This window comes from Rhinoraja longicauda, chromosome 1, assembly GCF_053455715.1.
Source record: "Rhinoraja longicauda isolate Sanriku21f chromosome 1, sRhiLon1.1, whole genome shotgun sequence".
Lineage (NCBI taxonomy): Eukaryota > Metazoa > Chordata > Chondrichthyes > Rajiformes > Arhynchobatidae > Rhinoraja > Rhinoraja longicauda.
Window position 1 is genome coordinate 16,569,430 of NC_135953.1, and position 20,027 is coordinate 16,589,456.

At 42.7% G+C, this 20,027-nt stretch overlaps 1 protein-coding gene across 1 annotated transcript in view; it reads right to left on the reverse strand.

Annotated features, from left to right (window-relative positions):
- Positions 1-1,024: 1,024 nt before the first annotated feature.
- ptcd3 (pentatricopeptide repeat domain 3) overlaps positions 1,025-20,027 on the reverse strand; it is a 45,998-nt gene continuing 26,995 nt past the window's right edge. The window contains exons 15-24 of the mRNA XM_078411713.1: positions 19,288-19,377; positions 16,623-16,651; positions 13,723-13,829; positions 12,006-12,084; positions 11,454-11,544; positions 10,106-10,191; positions 3,848-3,990; positions 3,376-3,417; positions 3,093-3,251; positions 1,025-2,696 (exon numbers count right to left, since the gene is read on the reverse strand). Of these exons, the coding sequence (XP_078267839.1) occupies positions 2,618-2,696; positions 3,093-3,251; positions 3,376-3,417; positions 3,848-3,990; positions 10,106-10,191; positions 11,454-11,544; positions 12,006-12,084; positions 13,723-13,829; positions 16,623-16,651; positions 19,288-19,377 (905 nt within the window). The 3' untranslated portion in view covers positions 1,025-2,617. The remainder of the gene's footprint in view (positions 2,697-3,092; positions 3,252-3,375; positions 3,418-3,847; positions 3,991-10,105; positions 10,192-11,453; positions 11,545-12,005; positions 12,085-13,722; positions 13,830-16,622; positions 16,652-19,287; positions 19,378-20,027) is intronic.

The window sequence follows — 20,027 nt, forward strand, 5'->3', positions numbered from 1 at the left end:
CAACATGCTCAGGCAGCCCTTGCTGTTGAATTTATCAGCTATGTGGACAAATCTACTTTCATCTTACCAGTTGAAAGAGCGCTAATAATGAAAATAGAATTTACCTACGTATTTAAATATGGACACAAACTGTAACTCAACGGGTCAGGCAGCATCTCTGGAGAACTATGGATTGGTGATATTTCGGATCAGGACCATCATTCAGACTGATTGTAAGGGGATGGGGAGGCCAATTGACCACCCGTCTTTGGGATATAGGAGGAAACGGGAGCACTTGAAGGAAACCCATGCAGTCACGGAGAACATGCAAACTCCACACAGGTCAGCTTCAAATCTGGGTTTTGGTTGCTGAGAGGCAGCAGCTTTACCAGCTGTGCTACCCTTAATTGACAAAAGGACCAGATGGCAAAAGTTACAGCAATTTATAATAATGACATGCATTGCCCATTAGATTGGTGTAAGATTTAAGGTTAGATTTTATTGCTTTCCATCACAGTGAAGAATGTGGGGAATCCACTGTGGTGGATGTTTATGTTAACTTTTATGTAGTTGCGTGTCTTTTTGCTTTTTTTAGTATGGCTGTATGGTAAATCGAATATCACTACCTTAATTGGTACATGTGACAATAAAAGACCTTTGAAGTCTTTCACTTTTATGTTATTTTCCTACATATTTTAGCAACCTCAAACTGTGTAGGAAAGAATCTATAATGCTTGTTTCTTGAAACTTAAAAGTTCCATAGTATTTCCATTTTCTTTTTTAAAGCTCCATTAGTAAAGGTAACCTAGTGCTTCTGTATATGGTATATAGACAATAGACAATAGGTGCAGGAGTAGGCCATTCAGCCCTTCGAGCCAGCACCGCCATTCAATGCGATCATGGCTGATCACTCTCAATCAGTACCCCGTTCCTGCCTTCTCCCCATACCCCCTCACTCCGCTATCCTTAAGAGCTCTATCCAGCTCTCTCTTGAAAGCATCCAACGAACTGGCCTATAAAGGAAAACTAATCAATTTTATTTATTCAAATAACTTAATTGGAGAATGGTTTATTTCTTTTTTTAAAAAATTATCATTCAAACATGTCCACGTATTTAATTTAGTTTTTATAATTTATACACTTCAATGATTTTAAATATCTGATTATCAGTAATCAACAACATTCAACAGCAAGACAATGAACAAGTAGAATTTAACACTTGCATGCTGTCAAAAGACCAAGGTGGGCTGGAGTGGGGCTTCAGACCAGAGTGGGACCAGTATGAAGCCTGGTCACTTTTTGTGGACCCTATTCTGTAGGAAGGTTGTGTTGTTAGACTGTACCCAACCAGGAATGTGACAAATAATTCATTATGTTTCAGACATGCCCATGTTAGCTGTAGGGTTTCTAGCCTCTGACTGGCTCTGGTAGCTACAATATTTATACAACTTATCCAGTTGAGTTTCTGGTACTGATAATCTCCAGGGTATTGATGGCAGAGAGCAATAATAATGCTAAGGAATGTCACAAGGTGGTGGATAGTTTTTGTTGTTGTTTGCAATAGTCATTGCCTGGCCTTCCTGAATGGCGACCAAGTCTTGGTGTATGTATTTGTTGAACAAAAAGAAAACAGGCCAGCATTTGAGTGGGTTGTTGGTGAACAGATGTTGGCGAGCACTCTCCATGATGAATAAAGAACAAACTTTTATTTGTTCGTTACCTCATTTAAACTTACAGAATAATGAAAGGCATAGAGTGGATGTGGAAAGGATGTTTCCACTGGTGGGAGAGTCTAGGATTCTGAGGTCAACCTCAGAATTAAAGGGTGCTCTTTTAGAAAGGTGAGGAGGAACTTCTTTACTCAGAGGATAGTTAATCTGTGGAACTCATTGCCACAGAGGGCTGTGGTGGCCGTCAGTGGATATTTTTAAGGCTGAGTCAAGTAATTAGAACGGGTGTCAAGGGTTATGGGGAGAAGGAAGGAAAATGGGATTAGGTGGCAGAGATTAGCCATGATCGAATGGCAGGCTTGATAGGCTGAATGGCCTAATTCTACTATAACGGGAATAATAAATGAAATTGAATATTTCTAGCTCTTTGCAAACAATTTCCAACATGGCAGATACCATCTGTATGAAAGTTTCATAGTTCATACATGTTTAGGAGCAGAATTAGGCCATTCGCCCCTTCAAGTCTATTCCACCATTCAATCATGGCTGATCTATCTTTCTCTTTCAACCCCATTCTCCTGCCTTCTCCCCGTGACCCTAATTACTAATTAATTTTGCCAGAGTTTGGCCAGACAGGTGCCAATGTTTAAAATAGGCCTTTGAATCTGCATCTTCCAACCAAGGAAAAGTAATTCATCGCAGATTGATACTTCCTTGAACTGGAGGTGCAAGTGCGGGAATGTGTGTGTTCTTCAATGTCATATTGCTTATTACCATTTCGTACATCCTTAAAATGTAAACCACTTGCAATTTTTCAGTTTATTTTTCTTCATGTAGCCACACCTGTGCAAAAGTCAGTCATGTTCCACATGCTGTTCTGTACCACATGAAGCCACAATAAATACAAGGCTACTCTCCTCAGTCCCTCATCATGGATTTAAGACACCACATGCTGGATCCAAGACAAGTTATTCGTGATCACTATCACTTTCACTGCTGCTGCTACTACTGCTGCTGCTGCTGGCATCCAGCTCTTCCAGGGACCTCCTGTTGATATGGGGAGAAATAAAAAGCACAATTATACTTTGTAAGAAGCATCAACTAACTGAAATATACAGTAAAAATTTGATTGTCCATCATCTATTTGGAACTCCTGCTCTTTCCCACACTCTCTGAAACTCATAGCAGCCCCTCCACACCCTTAAAATACCAGGTACACATGAAACAATTATAATACTGTCCAACATCTAAAATTAAAGTTGGGGTACAAGTAATAAAATCCAATATTTCAGAAAATCTCAGGCCAGCATCAAAGTCCCAAACAGAGGAGTTTTACTGTATTCTCAATAAAGCCTTCCAGTACACAATGCATAACAGGCTAGTCCAGGGATTGATACAAGTTACAGGTGGATAAATCAAACTATTCCAAGGAGACAGGATTACCTTTCTTCTTCAGTCAGGTCAAAGTCAGTCGTCACCCTGTTCAAGAACTCTGCTGTTGCAGGTAGGCTGAAGGAACCAGCAAGTTTCACCAAGTCCAGAGCCAAAGCCTTGTTGCTGCTTTCCTTCGCATGGTTCAGGAACTCATCTAGTAGACCTTTGCTGAGTAAAAATGGGGAGATTGAAGACAATCCATAAAAGCTCTTCTGTGAAATGTCAGGACATAAGACTTCTATTTTGAAACTGAAACATCATGACGACATGATCATTAATGCAGACAGCTTACCTTGGAACTCTATTATTTGCTTTAAAAAGTGGCAGCATCTCCCTAGAGTCAAAGATAACAAGTCATTGAACATAACACCAGCAAAATCACATGCTGATCATAGGTTAGTTTATTGTCATGTGTACCAAGGTACAGTGAAAAGCTTTTGTTGCTTGCTAACCAGTCAGCGGAAAGATTATACATGATTACAATTAAGCCATCCAGCGTACATGATAAATGGAGTAACATTTAGTGCAAGATAAAGTCCAATAAAGTTTGATTTAATATAGTCCGACAGTCTCCAATGAGGTAGATAGTAGCTCAGGACCACGCTCTAGTTGTTGATTGAATAGTTTAGATGCCAGATAACAGCCAGGAAGAAACTCGGGAATTCTGCTGCAATGTATATTCAAGGCTGATTATGTTCTGTTTTAACCAACCATTATTACAAAGCAGCCTTTGTTAGGCATTAATTACTCCTCATAATATTTACCACGCATCTCGAGTCTTCCCTCCTCTCAGTATCAGAGCAGTCACATTGCCCAAAGATGTAGCTGTCCATTGTAGGTTATATTGCTGGTTCTGCTTATAGTTAGACATGATGTTCACGGCTGTGTCGGCAAAGGCTACTTGCAACTGTAACGAGATTAAACGGCTGATTTAATTTCCTGTAGAAAGTATACTGGGAATATCAACATCCTTCTCTACCGCAATGTTAACATAGAAACATAGGAAATAGGTGCAGGAGTAGGCCATTCGTCCCTTCGAGCCAGCACCGAGCACCGCCATTCAATATGATCTAAAATCAGTACCCCGTTCCTGCCTTTTCCCCATATCCATTGATTCCTTTACGCCGAAGAGCCAAGTTCTAACTCTCTCTTGAAATTTGGGAAACAGATTGTGATTGAGATTTTGGTAGATATGACTAAAATGAACCAAACCATGCAGATCTCTTCATTGTTAGATAGGAGACCTTACTTCATGCTTGACTCGATATCAAGCAAATAACTTCCAAAGAATTCTTGCTATTGAGGGAGTGCAGCGTAGGTTCAAGAGGTTAATTCCCGGGATGGCTGGACTGTCATATGTTGAAAGAATGGAACGACTGGGCTTGTATTCATTGGAATTTAGAAGGATGAGATGGAATCTTATTGAAACATAAGATTATTAAGGGATTGGACAGGCTAGAGGCAAGAAACATGTTCCCGATGTTGGGGGAGTGTAGAATCAGGGGCCACAGTTAAGAGGAAGGCCATTTAGAACAGAGATGAGGAAAAACCTTTTCACCCAGAGTTGTGAATCTGTGGTATTCTCTGCCTCAGAAGGCAGCGGAGCCTGCTTGCAAGAGTTAGATAGAGCTCTTAAAGATAGCTCTATCTTTAAGATAGATTTTAAAGGGATATGGGGAGAAGGCAGGAGCAGGGTACTGATTGTGGATGATGACCCATGATCACAGTGAATGGTGGTGCTGGCTCGAAGGGCCGAATGGGCCTTCTGCTGCACCTATTGTCTAATTTTGCAAAAGGGAGTCAATAAAGCCTCGGTTTCGGTTCTTCTGCTTGATCTTTAGACTAATCGTCCCATGCCCATATACATGCTCTGCGATTTCACCTTAATTTGTACATGTGCCATCCTAATTACTTGTTCCACTGTTCCTATAGAGCCCTGATAATTGTGCCAAGACCATCATAGAAACATAGAAAATAGGTGCAGGAGGAGGCCATTCGGCCCTTCGAGCCAGCACCGCCATTCATTGTGATCATGGCTGATCATCTACAATCAGCAACCTGTGCCTGCCTTCTCCCCACATCCGTTAATTCCACTAGCCCCTAGAACTCTATCTAACTCTTTAAAACTCATCCAGTGAATTGGCCTCCACTGCCTTCTGTGGCAGAGAATTCCACAAACTCACAACTCTCTGGGTGAAAAAGTTTCTTCTCACCTCAGTTTTAAATGGCCTCCCCTTCATTCTTAGACTGTGGCCCCTGGTGCTGGACTCCCCCAACATTGGGAATATTTTTCCTGCATCTAGCTTGTCCAGCTTGTCTAGCTGGCTTTTATAATTTTATACGTCTCTATAAGATCCCCTCTCAACCTTCTAAACTCCAGTGAATACAAGCCCAGTCTTCCTTCAATCACCAATCATGATGCCAATTCTATGCTATTCTGTTCCATGCTGCTGAAAAGCATTGAGCATCATGCCTGTCCATTGGTTAGTCTTCCACATGGTCATATTGCAATAGTACCTGTCTCAACTACCTCCTCTGGCAGTTTGTTCCCTACATCCACCATCCTTTGTGTTAAAAAAGTTACCCCTCATGTTCCCATTAAACCCCCACTCACATTAAATCTGTCTTTTGGTTCTCGATTCCCTCACTCTGGGCAGAAGACTCTGCGTTTACCCTATCCATTCCTCTCATAATTTTGTACACCTCTATAAGATCAACCCTCATCCTCCTGTGCAACAAGGAAGAAATCCAAGCCTGCTCAGTTCAGTTTATTGTCACATGTACCGAGGTGCAGTGAAAAGCTTTTGTTGTGTGTTAACCAGTCAGCGGAAAGACAATACATGATTACAATCAATGCATTTGCAGTGTATAGATACATGATAAGGGAATAATGTTTAGTGCAAGGTAAAACCAGCAAGGTCCGATCAAGGATAGTCCAAGGGTCATCAAAGAGGTAGATAGTAGTTCAGCACCGCTCTCTGGTTGTGGTAGGATGATTCAGTTGCCTGATAACAGCTGGGAAGAAACTGTCCCCGAATCTGGTGGTGTGCGCTTTCACACTTATTTACCATGTGCCTGATGGGAGAGGGGAGGAGAGGGATTGCCAGGATGCGGCTAGTACTTGATTAGTCGCCAGGATTGGCTTGACTTCCCAAAATCCAATACTTCATACTTATAACTTGTCTAGAAATATATCTTTATTGACAACAGCAGTGAATTGTGGAAGCTGTGTGTAGTGCCACTGATATTGCAATTAATGCTCCTAACTGGAATTGAAATTCTCTGCCTCCATGTTTTGAAATATTACGTGAGCATTCATATCATTAATATCCACATCCATAAAATGCAGTTTTTTTCCCGGATTGGCGAGTCTTGTAACCATAGTTATATTTGGGCACTCTTACTTAGACCATATGCAACAAAGCACAAGGTTTCCAGTGAGTTCAGTCTGTAAATAGGTTAGGCTCATGGAATTGCAGATGCTGGAATCTTGAGCAAAACACAAAGTACCAGAGGAACTCAGCGGGTCAGGCAGCATCTGTGTAGGGAACGGCAGGAGTGTGATTCATTCTTTATTATGCTCAACTCCTCCCTATAGCTCAATCCCTCAAGCCCTAGCAACATCCTGGTAATTTTTTTCTGAACCGTTTCATCACTAACCACATCACTGACCCAGAACTTCCAATTAGAAAGAAAATTAAACACACTTTTTTTACTTCACCACTTGCTCACCAGCCATTATCATCTCCAACTTCAAAGAAAATCTCCCCTCAAATTTTTCCACCTTTGTTTTTGGATACATCCATCTCTTTGGAGGATATTTTCCCATCTGTGTCGAACATGATGCCAAGACCAACTCATCTATCTGTACCTAATCCATATCCCCACCATTCCCTGCATATCCATCTGCCTATCCAAAAGTCTCTTAAATGCCACTATTGCATCTGCCTCCACCACCAAAACTGCAGCGCATTCCAGCAGTCAACACCTTCTGTTAAAAAACACGTCTCCTTTAAAACTTTGCCCCCTTCACATTAAAGCCATTCCCTCTAGTATTTGATACTTCCATCCTGTGAAATTTCTTTCTACCCTATCATAATTTTATATACTTCTCAGATCGCCCCTCAACCTCCAGCATTCTAGCGAAGACAATCCAAGCCTATCCAACTTCTCCCTGTAGTTAATACCCTCTGATCTTGGCATCATTCTAATAAACCTCCTCTGCACCCTTTCCAAAGCCTCCCCATCCTTCCTGTAAAAGGGTGACCAGAACTACACGCAATACTCCAAACGCGGCTTAAGCAAAATCCTATAAACCTATATCACGACTTCTTGACTCTTGTACTCAATGCCCCAACCTGTCAAAGCAAGCACACCATATGCCTTCTTTACCACTCTCTATTTGTGTTGCCACTTTCAAGGAGTTATGGTCTTAGACCCCAAGATCCTTCAATCAATGCTGTTTAGGGACTTGCCATTAATTGTATATAGAATTAAGTTATTAGTTTGATGCAATCTCTGCATTTTTCTTTTAGCAGTTTGTAATCTTCAATCTTTTGGGCTGTGGTTTAGTCAGTATATTCTGAATATGCTGTTTTCAGAATTGTTTGCTATCTTCAATATTGGAGTCGGTTTATTATTGTCACATGTATCTAGATACTGTGAAAAACTTTGCAAGGTCTTGTGCCAGGTGCTTTCCCCGGTGATTAGTGGAGATGGGTGTAGTCCTTCACATTCTGGCATTCCTTTCTGCAGAACCTTTTGGGCACAAACACAAACTGATGTGTGAAACTGCCCATGTTACTGGGAGTACAGTTTCAGCAAGAGATCCTTCTTACTGTTGCCTAGTTTTGGCTCGAAGGTTTGATCGGCAGGTGGGGCAGTGGTAGAGTTGCCGCCTTACAGCGCAGGAGAGCTGGGTTCGATCCTGACTGTGTGTGCTGTATGTATGGAGTTTGTACATTCTCCCAGTGACCTTCATGGGTTTTCTCTGAGTGCTCTCCGGTTTGCTCTCAAACTCCAAAGACATACAGGTTTGTAGGCTAATTGGCTTTGGTAAATAGAAAATAGACAAAATAGACAATAGGTGCAGGAGTAGGCCATTCAGCCCTTCGAGCCAGCACCGCCATTCAATGCGATCATGGCTGATCACTCTCAATCAGTACCCCGTTCCTGCCTTCTCCCCATACCCCCTCACTCCGCTATCCTTAAGAGCTCTATCCAGCTCTCTCTTGAAAGCATCCAACGAACTGGCCTCCACTGCCTTCTGAGGCAGAGAATTCCACACCTTCACCACTCTCTGACTGAAAAAGTTCTTCCTCATCTCCGTTCTAAATGGCCTACCCCTTATTCTTAAACTGTGGCCCATTGTTCTGGACTCCCCCAACATTGGGAACATGTTATCTGCCTCTAATGTGTCCAATCCCCTAATTATCTTATATGTTTCAATAAGATCCCCCCTCATCCTTCTAAATTCCAGTGTATACAAGCCCAATCGCTCCAGCCTTTCAACATACGACAATCCCGACATTCCGGGAATTAACCTAGTGAACCTACGCTGCACGCCCTCCATAGCAAGAATATCCTTCCTCAAATTTGGAGACCAAAACTGCACACAGTACTCCAGGTGCGGTCTCACCAGGGCCCGGTACAACTGTAGAAGGACCTCTTTGCTCCTATACTCAACTCCTCTTGTTACGAAGGCCAACATTCCATTGGCTTTCTTCACTGCCTGCTGTACCTGCATGCTTCCTTTCATTGACTGATGCACTAGGACACCCAGATCTCGTTGAACTCCCCCTCCTCCTAACTTGACACCATTCAGATAATAATCTGCCTTTCTATTCTTACTTCCAAAGTGAATAACCTCACACTTATCTACATTAAACTGCATCTGCCATGTATCTGCCCACTCACACAACCTGTCCAAGTCACCCTGCAGCCTTATTGCATCTTCCTCACAATTCACACTACCCCCCAACTTAGTATCATCTGCAAATTGTAAATTGTCCCTAGTCTGTGTACGATAGCGTTAGTGTGCGGGGATCGCTGGTCGGCGTGGACTCGGTGGGTTGAAGGGCCTGTTTCCACGCTGTATCTCTAAACTAAACTAAATTGCGAATTCTGTGCTAACTGGACAAACTAAAAACCAAGTTCACCGATACCCTTAGCATGCTTCAGAATGCTGGTTTTATTTCTGTTGGGTCAAGGCCACAATTTCCCATGAATGGGGGATAATCACCACCACAAATGATATAGCAGGTTACCAGCAGTCACATAGAGAAACTCCAGTAATAAAGATCACTATCAGTATCGCATGCACTTCAATCAGCTTGCAGATCATCCACTTTCACTATTTTAATTGACTCGACATCTCAAAGTATTCCTCTGTGCTTATAAAATGAGATGTTCATCAAACATATTACACTGTAATTATTGCTACAGTTTGAGAATTAAATTAAAAGCCCACAAATGCCCCACATCGAGTGGATGTGGAGAGGATGTTTCAACTAGTGGGAAAGTCTAGCACCAGAGGGCACAGCCTCAGAATAAAAGGACGTAGCTTTAGAAAGGAGGTGAGGAGGAATTTCTTTAGTCAGAGTATGAATATGTGGAATTCATTGCTACAGACGGCTGGGGAGGCCAAGTCAATGGATATTTTTCATGGTGGAGATTGGAAGATTGATTAGTATGGGTGTCAGGGGTTATGGGGAGAAAGCTGGAGAATGGGGTTGAAAGGGAAAGATAGATCAGCCATGATTGAATGGTGGAGCAGATGTGATAGGCCGAATGGCCTGATTCTGCTCCCATCACTTATGAATTTATGACATGAACATCCATTGAGGCCCCACATTGTGGAGCATCTCTTCCATGGACCGCCCATGGGGCTGCACGGTAGCGCAGAAGTAGAGTTGCTGCCTTACAGTGCCAGAGATCCGGATTTGATCCTGACTGGGTCAAATGGCTTAATTCTGCTCCTATATGAATCTATAAATGTCAATGATCTCAGGAACTTTCCTTACCTCTGGACTGTGTCTGTCCCGACCCATTAGCTCCAGCACCTCCTCCACAAGATCCTGCTTGTTACCATGACCAAACTGCTTAATATCTGCATGGAAAAAATAAGCAGACTTAAACCATTTATTTGCCGTTGTTTACGTCCCAAAACATTTTACAACCAATGAAATGGGAAACAAAACAGCTGATTTGTACACAGCAAGCTCCGAGAAATAGCTATGTGGTAATGACCAGACAATCTGCTTTACAGGTGCTGAACGAACAGTGAAAATTGGATAAGATTCTTCAAAGCAAAGACGTGAGATCGTGCATGCCCAGTGAAGACAGCAAAATGTGTCCAATGGGGCATTGAGTATAAGAAGACTCTTATACTCTTAAGAGCAGCTTTATAGGACTTTGATTAGGCTGCATTTGGAGTGTTGTATGCAGTTCTGGTCGCCCCATTGCAGGAAGGACATGGAGGCATTGGAGAGGGTGCATGAGGTACCAGAATGCTGCCTGGATTGGAGGGTATTGGCTACAAGAAGACGTTGGACAGTCTTGGACTATTTTCTCAGGAACGCTAAAGATTAAGAGGAGCCCTGATAGAGGTATATATAACAGAGGCATAGATGGGGTAGACAGAACCTTTTCCAGGGTGAAAATGTCCAAAAAAACAAGTCAATAAAATGACAAGAAGGCACAGTTTTACAGTGAGAGGCCTCAGTTTAAAAGGAAATGTGCAAGATGCTTTTTTTCAACAATGGGTGATGAATGCCTGCAACGTGTTGCCAATGGTGATGGGGTACAATAATAACATTTAGGAGGGTTTTAGATAGGCACATAGATATGAAGGAAATTGAGGGAGATGAATCATTTGTAGTGAGAGATTAGTTTCTCTCAGCATCGTGTTCAGTTTGGACATTGTTGTCCTAATGGCTTGTTCCTGTGCCGTACTATTCTATAGACAGACACAAAATGCTGGAGTGACTCAGCGGGACGGGCAGCATCTCTGGAGAGAAGGAATGGCCGACGTTTTGGGTCGAGAACCTTCTACTGTTCTATGTTCTTATCCTAATGCACAAGCAGGGATTAGAAGTGTATGGATCATGAGCATGCATGCTTAATGTGGCTTCTTATTCGGCACCCGCATCATAGGATGACCTGTTCCTGCACTGTCTGTTCTATGTTCAAAAGGCATTACATGAGACTATTGTGCTCCAGTCCCCCCACGGTGACTTGAACCCACAGCCTCTTGACTTGGTGCACTCCACCGGAGCCAGCACATGGCCAATGAAAGATAGATCACAGCCTAAACCCGAGGAGGAACCTTCATTCCCCCCAGAAGCCAGCGATCAGCCCGGCTGCACCAACCTTTCCAGATGCTTGGAAGCAGCTGTAACTGGTTTTCCGTGTCCAAAGCCTGCAGCAGATCCTTCACACCTTGCACATTGGGATAGTAGACCTGGAAACAAAATGTTTGCACTTTATGAATGAATAATACTTTATTATCACATGCAACATGTCAGTGATATTTTTTGTTTTGCATACCACACATAAAGTATGCCTTTCAGATGCTTGTAAACACATCTCCAAAGATTAGCTAGGGATGGCAGAGAAGGCATGAATGGCCTACTGCTTCTGATGGTCCAGGAATTTCTGGTTTCAATACCAATATAAAATAAAACAAAAATCCCCACTATCATGTTCAGAACTAGCAGCCTGTAATTTAGCCAGTTATTGATTTTGAGCGAGACACAAGGAACTGCAGGTGGTGGTTTACAAAAAAACCCTAAAGTGCTGGAGTAAGGGTCCCGACCCAAAACGTTGCTTATCCATGTCCTCCAGAAGTGCAGCCTGACCCGCTAAGTTATTCCAGTATTTTGTGTATGGATTTTGAGTTGTTACGCTGACGAACAGACGTACCGATGGAATGAGGTTCTTGTACCACTTGAGAACTACATCGATGCTCTCCATCATGCACACAATGTTGAAGAACCTCCCACTGACGAGAAAACAAAACAAATTGAACATTAATGCTCGCTGGAGTGAATCAGAAAGTAGACAGGTTATGCTAAGCTTGTATTGACCCCAGTGTTGGAGAAGCATGCAGTGCTAGCCACCTTATTACGAGAGGTTATCAGTACAAAGGAGAGCGTGATAGATGAGATTTGCAAGCACTGCACCAGAAGCTAGATCCATAATTGAATAGCAGAGTAGTCTCGATGGGCCGAATGGCCTAATTCTGCTCCTATAACATCAACTTATGAACATGCACTGAATGGAGTGATAGAGCTGTGCAGAAGGAAGAGATTACTTTTAAAAAGCATCATATTCGGCACAGACATCATGGGCCGGAGGACCAGTTCCTGTGCTGTACTTTTCCATGCTCTATGTTCTATTTTATACACCTAAATGTATGACCTCACATTCTTCCTTACAGCCATCAGGCTATTAAATACTACAACCTCAAATAAGCTCTGAACTACAATAGACTATTATTGTTATTGTTGCACTAGTATTGATTGTTTTCTGTGTGTACATGTGTGTATATATACATGAGTCTGAAGAAGGGTCTCGACCCAAAACGTCACCCATTCCTTCTCCTGAGATGCTGCCTGACCAGCTGAGTTACTCTATGTTTACATATTCTGTTGTGCTGCAGCAAGTAAAAATGTCATTGTTCTTTCTGGGACATATGATAGTAAAACACTCTTGACATTTTTCTGTATTACATGGCATCCTCTATGTGTCCCCCCCCACCCCCCACAATATATCCTTTACGACCCAATAATTAAAAACGGAGGACCAGGACCTTAATTTTATAAAACAATATTTCTGAAAGGCATTTAGACAGTACTACTTCATAATTTCCTGTTACAGGGACACAAATTCTCCCACCTAACCCATACCTGCTTCAGGGCTGGAGAACTTTAGAGAGATTGGTGAGGCTGGGTTGTTTTATTGGAACAGCACGAGCTTAAGGTGTGCAAAACTGAGAACTAACAGAAATGATCCATTCCCATCAGCAGATGGGTCAGTAATCAGTAACTGTTTCTTCATCAGTAAGGGCATCAGACGTTACAGGGAGGAGGCAGGAGAATGGGATGAGGGGGAAAAATAGATTAGCCATGATCAGTGGCGGAACAGACTTGAAGGGCCAAATGGGCAAATTCTGTTCCATGTCTACGGTCTTCTAAACTCGGGGTCACAGTTTGAAAGTAACTAGCAGAAGACAAGGGAAGTATTTCAGTCAGGGAGATTGAAGGCTGATACTCGGTACTTGAAAGGGTGATAGAGAACAAAACACATATAGATTTAAATCATTCAAGCGGTGTGATCATAAAGACTGAAAGAGGGAGCAAGCAACCCAAAGAAGTCTATCTTTGGCTGGTAGCAATGCCATAAACCAAGTGACCACTTTCTATGCAGTAAATGTTTGATATTCTTTTATATCCCATTATAGCATGGGCTTGCTGTATTATCTGGAAGGAGAAATACTTGGTCTCGAGGGATTGGCCTATTATTCTAGATTCTACCGGTGACCCAGGTTAAATAAAATCATTACGAGAGTCCATCATCTGTGTATCAGATTACTGAACTTGTAACCTCTTTATCACAAACAAGTCACAGAAGCTCTTACTAATAAATACTCCGCTGATAAGAATCACCCAATAATTTCCAGTTGGCTCCAGTTTCAAGCACGTTGTGAATTCTGTAAGCCAGTTCAAGGTCCTTCAACTCCATGCACTGCAAAGAGGGAAACAAAATGGTTTCAGATTGCACGGATCAGATTTGCACCGTCTAAATCTTACTCAGTGATCTGCAACATTTCTGCTACACTCCATGCTGCAAACGAAGGCAATTAGGAAATAGTTTTGCATATACACGGAAGATAGACATAAAATGTTGGGATTAGCTCAGCTTTACAGGCAGCATGTAAATGTAAAAAATGTAAATGTAAAAAAAATGTAAAAGACTTTTATTGTCACTACGCAAAGTACAACGAAATTAAAGCAGTCCAGAGCACCGAGCTGGAGAGCTTAAAGCCGCTGCTTCTGAGCGCGCCGCCATCTTATCTAGCATCTCGGAATTGAAGAAATGGGTGAAGTTTCTGGTTGAGACCATTCTTCAGTCCATATCTACAGCCCTGCCATCTCTATGAGCTCCTCAAAAATCTTGATCGCTAATAGGACATGAACTGCCATGGACAAAGAATCTCACTGGTCCATCATCATCACTAAGCTAATACAATACAGTAAACTTTTGTTTTTACAGTCTATTTTATAACTGATTTTAGTTATAAAATGGTGGACCAACACTGTGCCACCACACCATCACCGCCACAGTCATCACCACTATTCCTTCTCTCCAGAGTTACTCCAGCATTTTGTGTCTACCTTTGGTATAAAACAGCATCTGCAGTTCCCTCCTACATATCTTGCATACATTGATGCAGTCACTTGATGTTCAAACTGCTGGGTTGGTAATCTCACATTCCAGGCCAGGGGTGGTGGCTGGAGAGGAGAATGTGTCGGGGATGGGGGGTGGCGGTTGGGAAAGGGACAATGGGCCACCTCTATCTAATCTGGCCCATATGGCTCCAGACCCAAAGAAAAGTGGTCAATGCCGCACAATTTGAAAGCAAAATAAGAATGAGGAATAAATGCTGCTCCCAGATGCCACAAAGGAATAATTAAATAGAAAAAAAACCCATTGGCACTTAATCTAATCTCCTCTCCATTTGCCTCCCCCAACCCCGCCCAAAGACAGTTCCAACTTCACACACTAACCTCCGTGCTTGACGATTAACATGCAACAGTTCAAGCAGTCCCCACCAGGTAGCAGTGCATCCCAACATTACCAACAAACACAAACTCCCCATGTTCGTCTGTTCCCGGGAATGGTTCATAATCTCAACAATTCACAAAATCAAAAATGCAGCGGCGACCCAAATTCTCAACATGGCAGAAAACGACTGCCTAGGTGTGTTTACCCTTTAGGAATAAATAGTCTGGAGAAGAATTTTAAATCTAGTTTTGCCATTGCTAATAATAAGGCGGAGATGAACAAATTTAGCCCAAGTCTATCTTGACCCAATAACGATATTCTTTGAAATTTGAAGTGCAGGCAAGGTTTGAAATCATATTGACCATTTTAAAACGGATACTACAACTGGCCCAGATGGTGCGCCTCCAGAGAGGATCCTCCCTGGAGTAAACGGAGAGGTGACATCTTGACATCTACCTGTCACACCTTGTGGGATCTTGTTTCAATATTTCAAGCTCCAAAAATAAACCAGATCTAATTTTTTTAGCTGCTTATGATAGGAGAACTCTCTCATCCCAGGAATTAGTCTAATGAATCTCTCCTGGACTATATTCAATGGTATAAAGCAATCGCTTAATTATTCTAATTTTCCTTAATGCTTTTATATTATATATATATATATATATATATATATAGATGGATTTTGGGAGTTTTTGCTATTTTTATTTTAAATTTAAGAAAATTGATCGTTGAGTTTTATCTGTATTAAACACTTATGAATGTCAGACTCTTTGTGGGCAGTTTCTGTGCCAGGTGTGTGTGTCCTCTGACTTCACTTAAGAAAAAAGAAATCCTCCAGTTCTTCCAACAGATATGGAAAGCTCTAACTCCACTATCAAACGTCCTTTGCCATAAATGTACAAGTTATTTACAAGTTTAGTCTCCTCATCTCATGTAGTCTGAAATCTGCAACACCGATTCAGCAGCATTTAAACACAGCCATTTCAAAAAACTTTAGTGATGAAGGCGAGACGGAAGAGACCACAGATACTGGAATCTGGAACAAATGCCGGTACTGGTCTCGACACGAGGTGTCAAGTTCCTTTGAGCGACAATGAACGATCAATGATCAGCATGGATTTATTGGGCCGAAAGGCCTGTTTGCATCCTACATCTTCCAGCATGTCCAGATTCAGGGACAGTTTCTTCCCATCTGTTATCATGTATAGAAGAATGATTCCCTTTATCATGTATCATGTACTATGTACACTGTGTGTGACTCGATTGTAATCATGTATCATCTTTCTGCTGTCTGGTTAGCATGCAACAAAAGCTTTACACTGTATCTCGGTACACGGCGACAATAATCTAAACAAGCTCAAATTCCCTCTGCAGATCCTGCTCCATCCGCTGTGTTTCTCCAGCAGTATTTATTTATTGAGTGAGAAAGGCAGTCTTCCCCATTACTGCTCAAAACCATTCAGTTATTAAAGAATTCTCCTGTACTTCGTACAAGGCAGATCTTTGCAGGAACTGGTAAGTTATATTAATTGGCATTGGTTTATTACAGTTACGTCAAGCAAGAAACAATGAAAAACTGTTTTGCATGTTACCTCGGCAGATCAGAGAACAGCAGGCAGTGCAGAAGTGAAAATAAATAGGGTGCCACTAAATAGAACGCGACACAGTGAACCACACAAAAAAAGGCAAAAGGAACAGCAGTTTTACTGTTGCAGATGCGAATGCGTTGGAGAATAAAAAACAAATACTCACCACTTTCATAGCACTGATAAAGAAGTTTACTGCGGATGATGGAAAAAGGACTCATTAGTGGGATTAGCAGGGGAAGAATGTTGGAAAGGAACGACCGTGTGCTGGCAAACACAAAATGTTGGAGTAACTCAGCACATCAGACAACATCTCTGGAGAAAAGGAAGGGGTGGTGTTTCAGGTCGAGACCCTTCTTCAGACTCAACCCGAAATGTCACCTGTACCTTTTCTCCAGAGATGCTGCCTGACCTGCAGAGCTACTACAGTATTTTGTGTCTATTTTTCGTGTATACCAGCATTCGCAGTTCCTTCCTACACAATGTGATGACATCTTATGCATCCATTTATTACTTCAATATCTCATCCACAAGTCAACTATAATGTAATTTCCCTTTAAAAATACGAGTATTTTTATATACCAACAATTTTTTGACAAACATTTGGAAATTGTACCCGGCAATGATTGTATCCATTGGATAAACGTTCCTTTGCTCATCTTTAACTCTGAAATTATTTGTTAATTGTTTTTTCTCCTCCCCTCCACCTAGGCATTACATGTTGAGAAATCCCTTTCATTCCGGCATATCTTTAAATGTACGTCCTTCTCTCCCACCAGCACATACCCTGTTAAGCCCTCTTACAATCCGCGTTTCAATGACATTACACTTCTTCCCCTCTAATCAGACTTCTCCCCACCCGCCACCGGGTCCCGCCCACGGCCTCAGGGGACGTTCCCTGCCTGCCAGGTCACCAATGGGGCTGCGCCTCCGCAGTTGGGGCACGTTGATGTTGAGAGGGGATGGGGTGGGTAGTGGGGGGAGGGTGTGGGGCTGAGGTGGGGGGGAGACAGGCTGGGTGGGGGATGAGTGGGGGGGGGGGGTGCTAGAACAATGCAGGAGAGGTTTTGGGGAGTTTTAAGGGGGGTTGAGCGGGAGATAGAAATATAGAAAATAGGTGCAGGAGTAGGCCATTCGGCCCTTCGAGCCTGCATCGCCATTCAATATAATCATGGCTGATCATCCAACTCAGTATCCCGTACCTGCCTTCTCTCCATACCCCCTGATCCCTTTAGCCACAAGGGCCACATTTAACTCCCTCTTAAATATAGCCAATGAACTGGCCTCAACTACCTTCTGTGGCAGAGAATTCCACAGATTCACCACTCTCTGTGAAAAAAAACTTTCTCATCTCAGTCCTGCTGAAATAAAATGTAATATGGAGTGGGTGAGGGGGGGATATGGGGGGTTGGAGGGGATTGAGTGGGGGCGGAGTGGGGGAATGGAGGGTGCTAGATCAATGCAGGAGAGGCTTTGGGTCCACGGCTCGCCCTGGCTACAGCGCTGGTGGCACGGGGTTGAGTGAGTGGCACTCTTTCCCCTTCCCTGTCCCCCGTCGCCGCACACGGCCCCAGGAGACACTCCCCGCCCAGCAACAGGCTTCGTCAGTTGGAGAGGGTTGCCGGGTGGGCCTGCGGGTTCTTCAGTTGGGGAAGGGTTGCCCCAGGAGAGATTTGGACCCAACGGGTCCACCTCAGTCTAGTGCATCTTAAAATCTTTCTAAAATGGCACCACTTTGAAGTGTCAGGGTTAAATTCTATTTATCACTGCTCTTCCCAACTTTTCAGCTGATCTATGTCATGCTGTGACTTTGACCACCAATCTTCATATTATTTACAAACTTACCCTGTACATTCACATCCAAGTCATTAACAAATATCCAAACATCATATATCCCATCAACTATCCTTGTGGTACATCACTGATCACAGATTTCTCATCAGAAAATCAACTCTGCCATCACCTTAGTTTGTTTAGTTAATTGTCACGTGCACTGAAGTACAGTGAAAAGCTTTGCCACCTATTTGTCACCTCCTGCCATCTATTAATCAAGCCAGCTTTGGATTCAATTTGCCTCCCCCAACAGATCAATGGTGTTTTATTTGTCACATAAGCACCTGCACAATGAAATTATTTTTGTATTTATACATGCAGGTGCCATGTTTGGCGCGATTTCTAAAGTTTAAATTCCTGTTCTGGATTGCATGGGCTCTGGACCAGCCTTGCAAGCAGGACCTAGTCACTGTAGACAACCCTGACTGAACTCCCCTCCAACATGCTTAGTTACCTCCTCAAAAAGGTTTCACATATGAGACGATTTTCCATGAGCATCTCTGCACTATCTCTCATCAATTTCTGCCTTTCTATGCAGAGATAAATCCTGCCCCTTAGAATCATTTTCCCAGTTTCCCTGTTGCGAAACACATTGGTCTGTAGTTACCTAGTTTATCCAAACTTTATCCTTTTTGTACATGAAACATGGGTGATTGCAAGACTTCCTTACTTCCGCGTTCCAAAGTCCTCGAAATTAAAAGACAAAAATGTAATTTGCCTTAACCGTCGGCTCAAAATTTCTCTCTCTCTCTAACTCACTAAATCCAGCACATTGAATTAAAAAAAAACAGCAGGCAGCTGGATAATTGTAGTCACAGCGAAAAAGAAAACTACTGGAGGAATTCAGAGGAACAGGCGGTATCTGTGGGAATAAATGGACAGACAATGTTTTGGGTTGGGACACTTCTTCACTCTGATCAGCTGAGTTCCCCCAGCAGTTTGTTTTTTTGCATCTCCAGTCCTTGCACCTCTAATGGTGGTCAAAACTCCTTACTTACCATCATCAGGATCTTTGGGCTCAAAGTGCTTCCCTTCGATTTCATCAAGCAAACTGAAGATAATGTTATTGGGTAGCAAGCTCGTTGCAGCTGCAGAGATGGAAGGGAAAATGTTAGCTGCTCCAGGGAAAGCCCACACAACACTTAGATGCAAGGAAGGTTTCGGGCAAAGAAAGCAAGACCCTGAATCAGCAGTCATAGGAGTCAAACCAGTGCTTCCACTGGTGGGAGAGTCGAGGACCAGAGGTCATAGCCTTAGAATTAAAGGGCTCACTTTTAGAAAGATGAGGAGGAACTTCTTTAGTCAGAGGGTAGCTAATCTGCAGAACTCATTGCCACAGAGGGTTGTGGAAACCAAGTCAGTGGATATTTTTAAGGCAGAGATAGACAAATTCTTGATTAGAACTGGAGTCAAGGGTTATGGCAGGAAAATGGGATTAGGAGGCAGAGATCAGTCGTGATTGAATGGCGGAGTAGACTCAATGGGCCGAATAGCCAAATTCTACTCCGATAACTTGTGAACAGACAGCATGGAAACAGGCCCTTTGGCAATTGAACCATCCTACCAACAACTAGAGAGCAGTCCTAAGCTACTATCTACCTCATTGGAGACCCTTGGACTATCATGTATAAAATCATGGGCAAATCGATAGGGTGAATGTACAAAGAGTTTTTTTTACCCAGAGTGGGGGAAATTGAGAACCGTAGGACATGCGTTTAAGGTGAGAGCTGAAAGATTT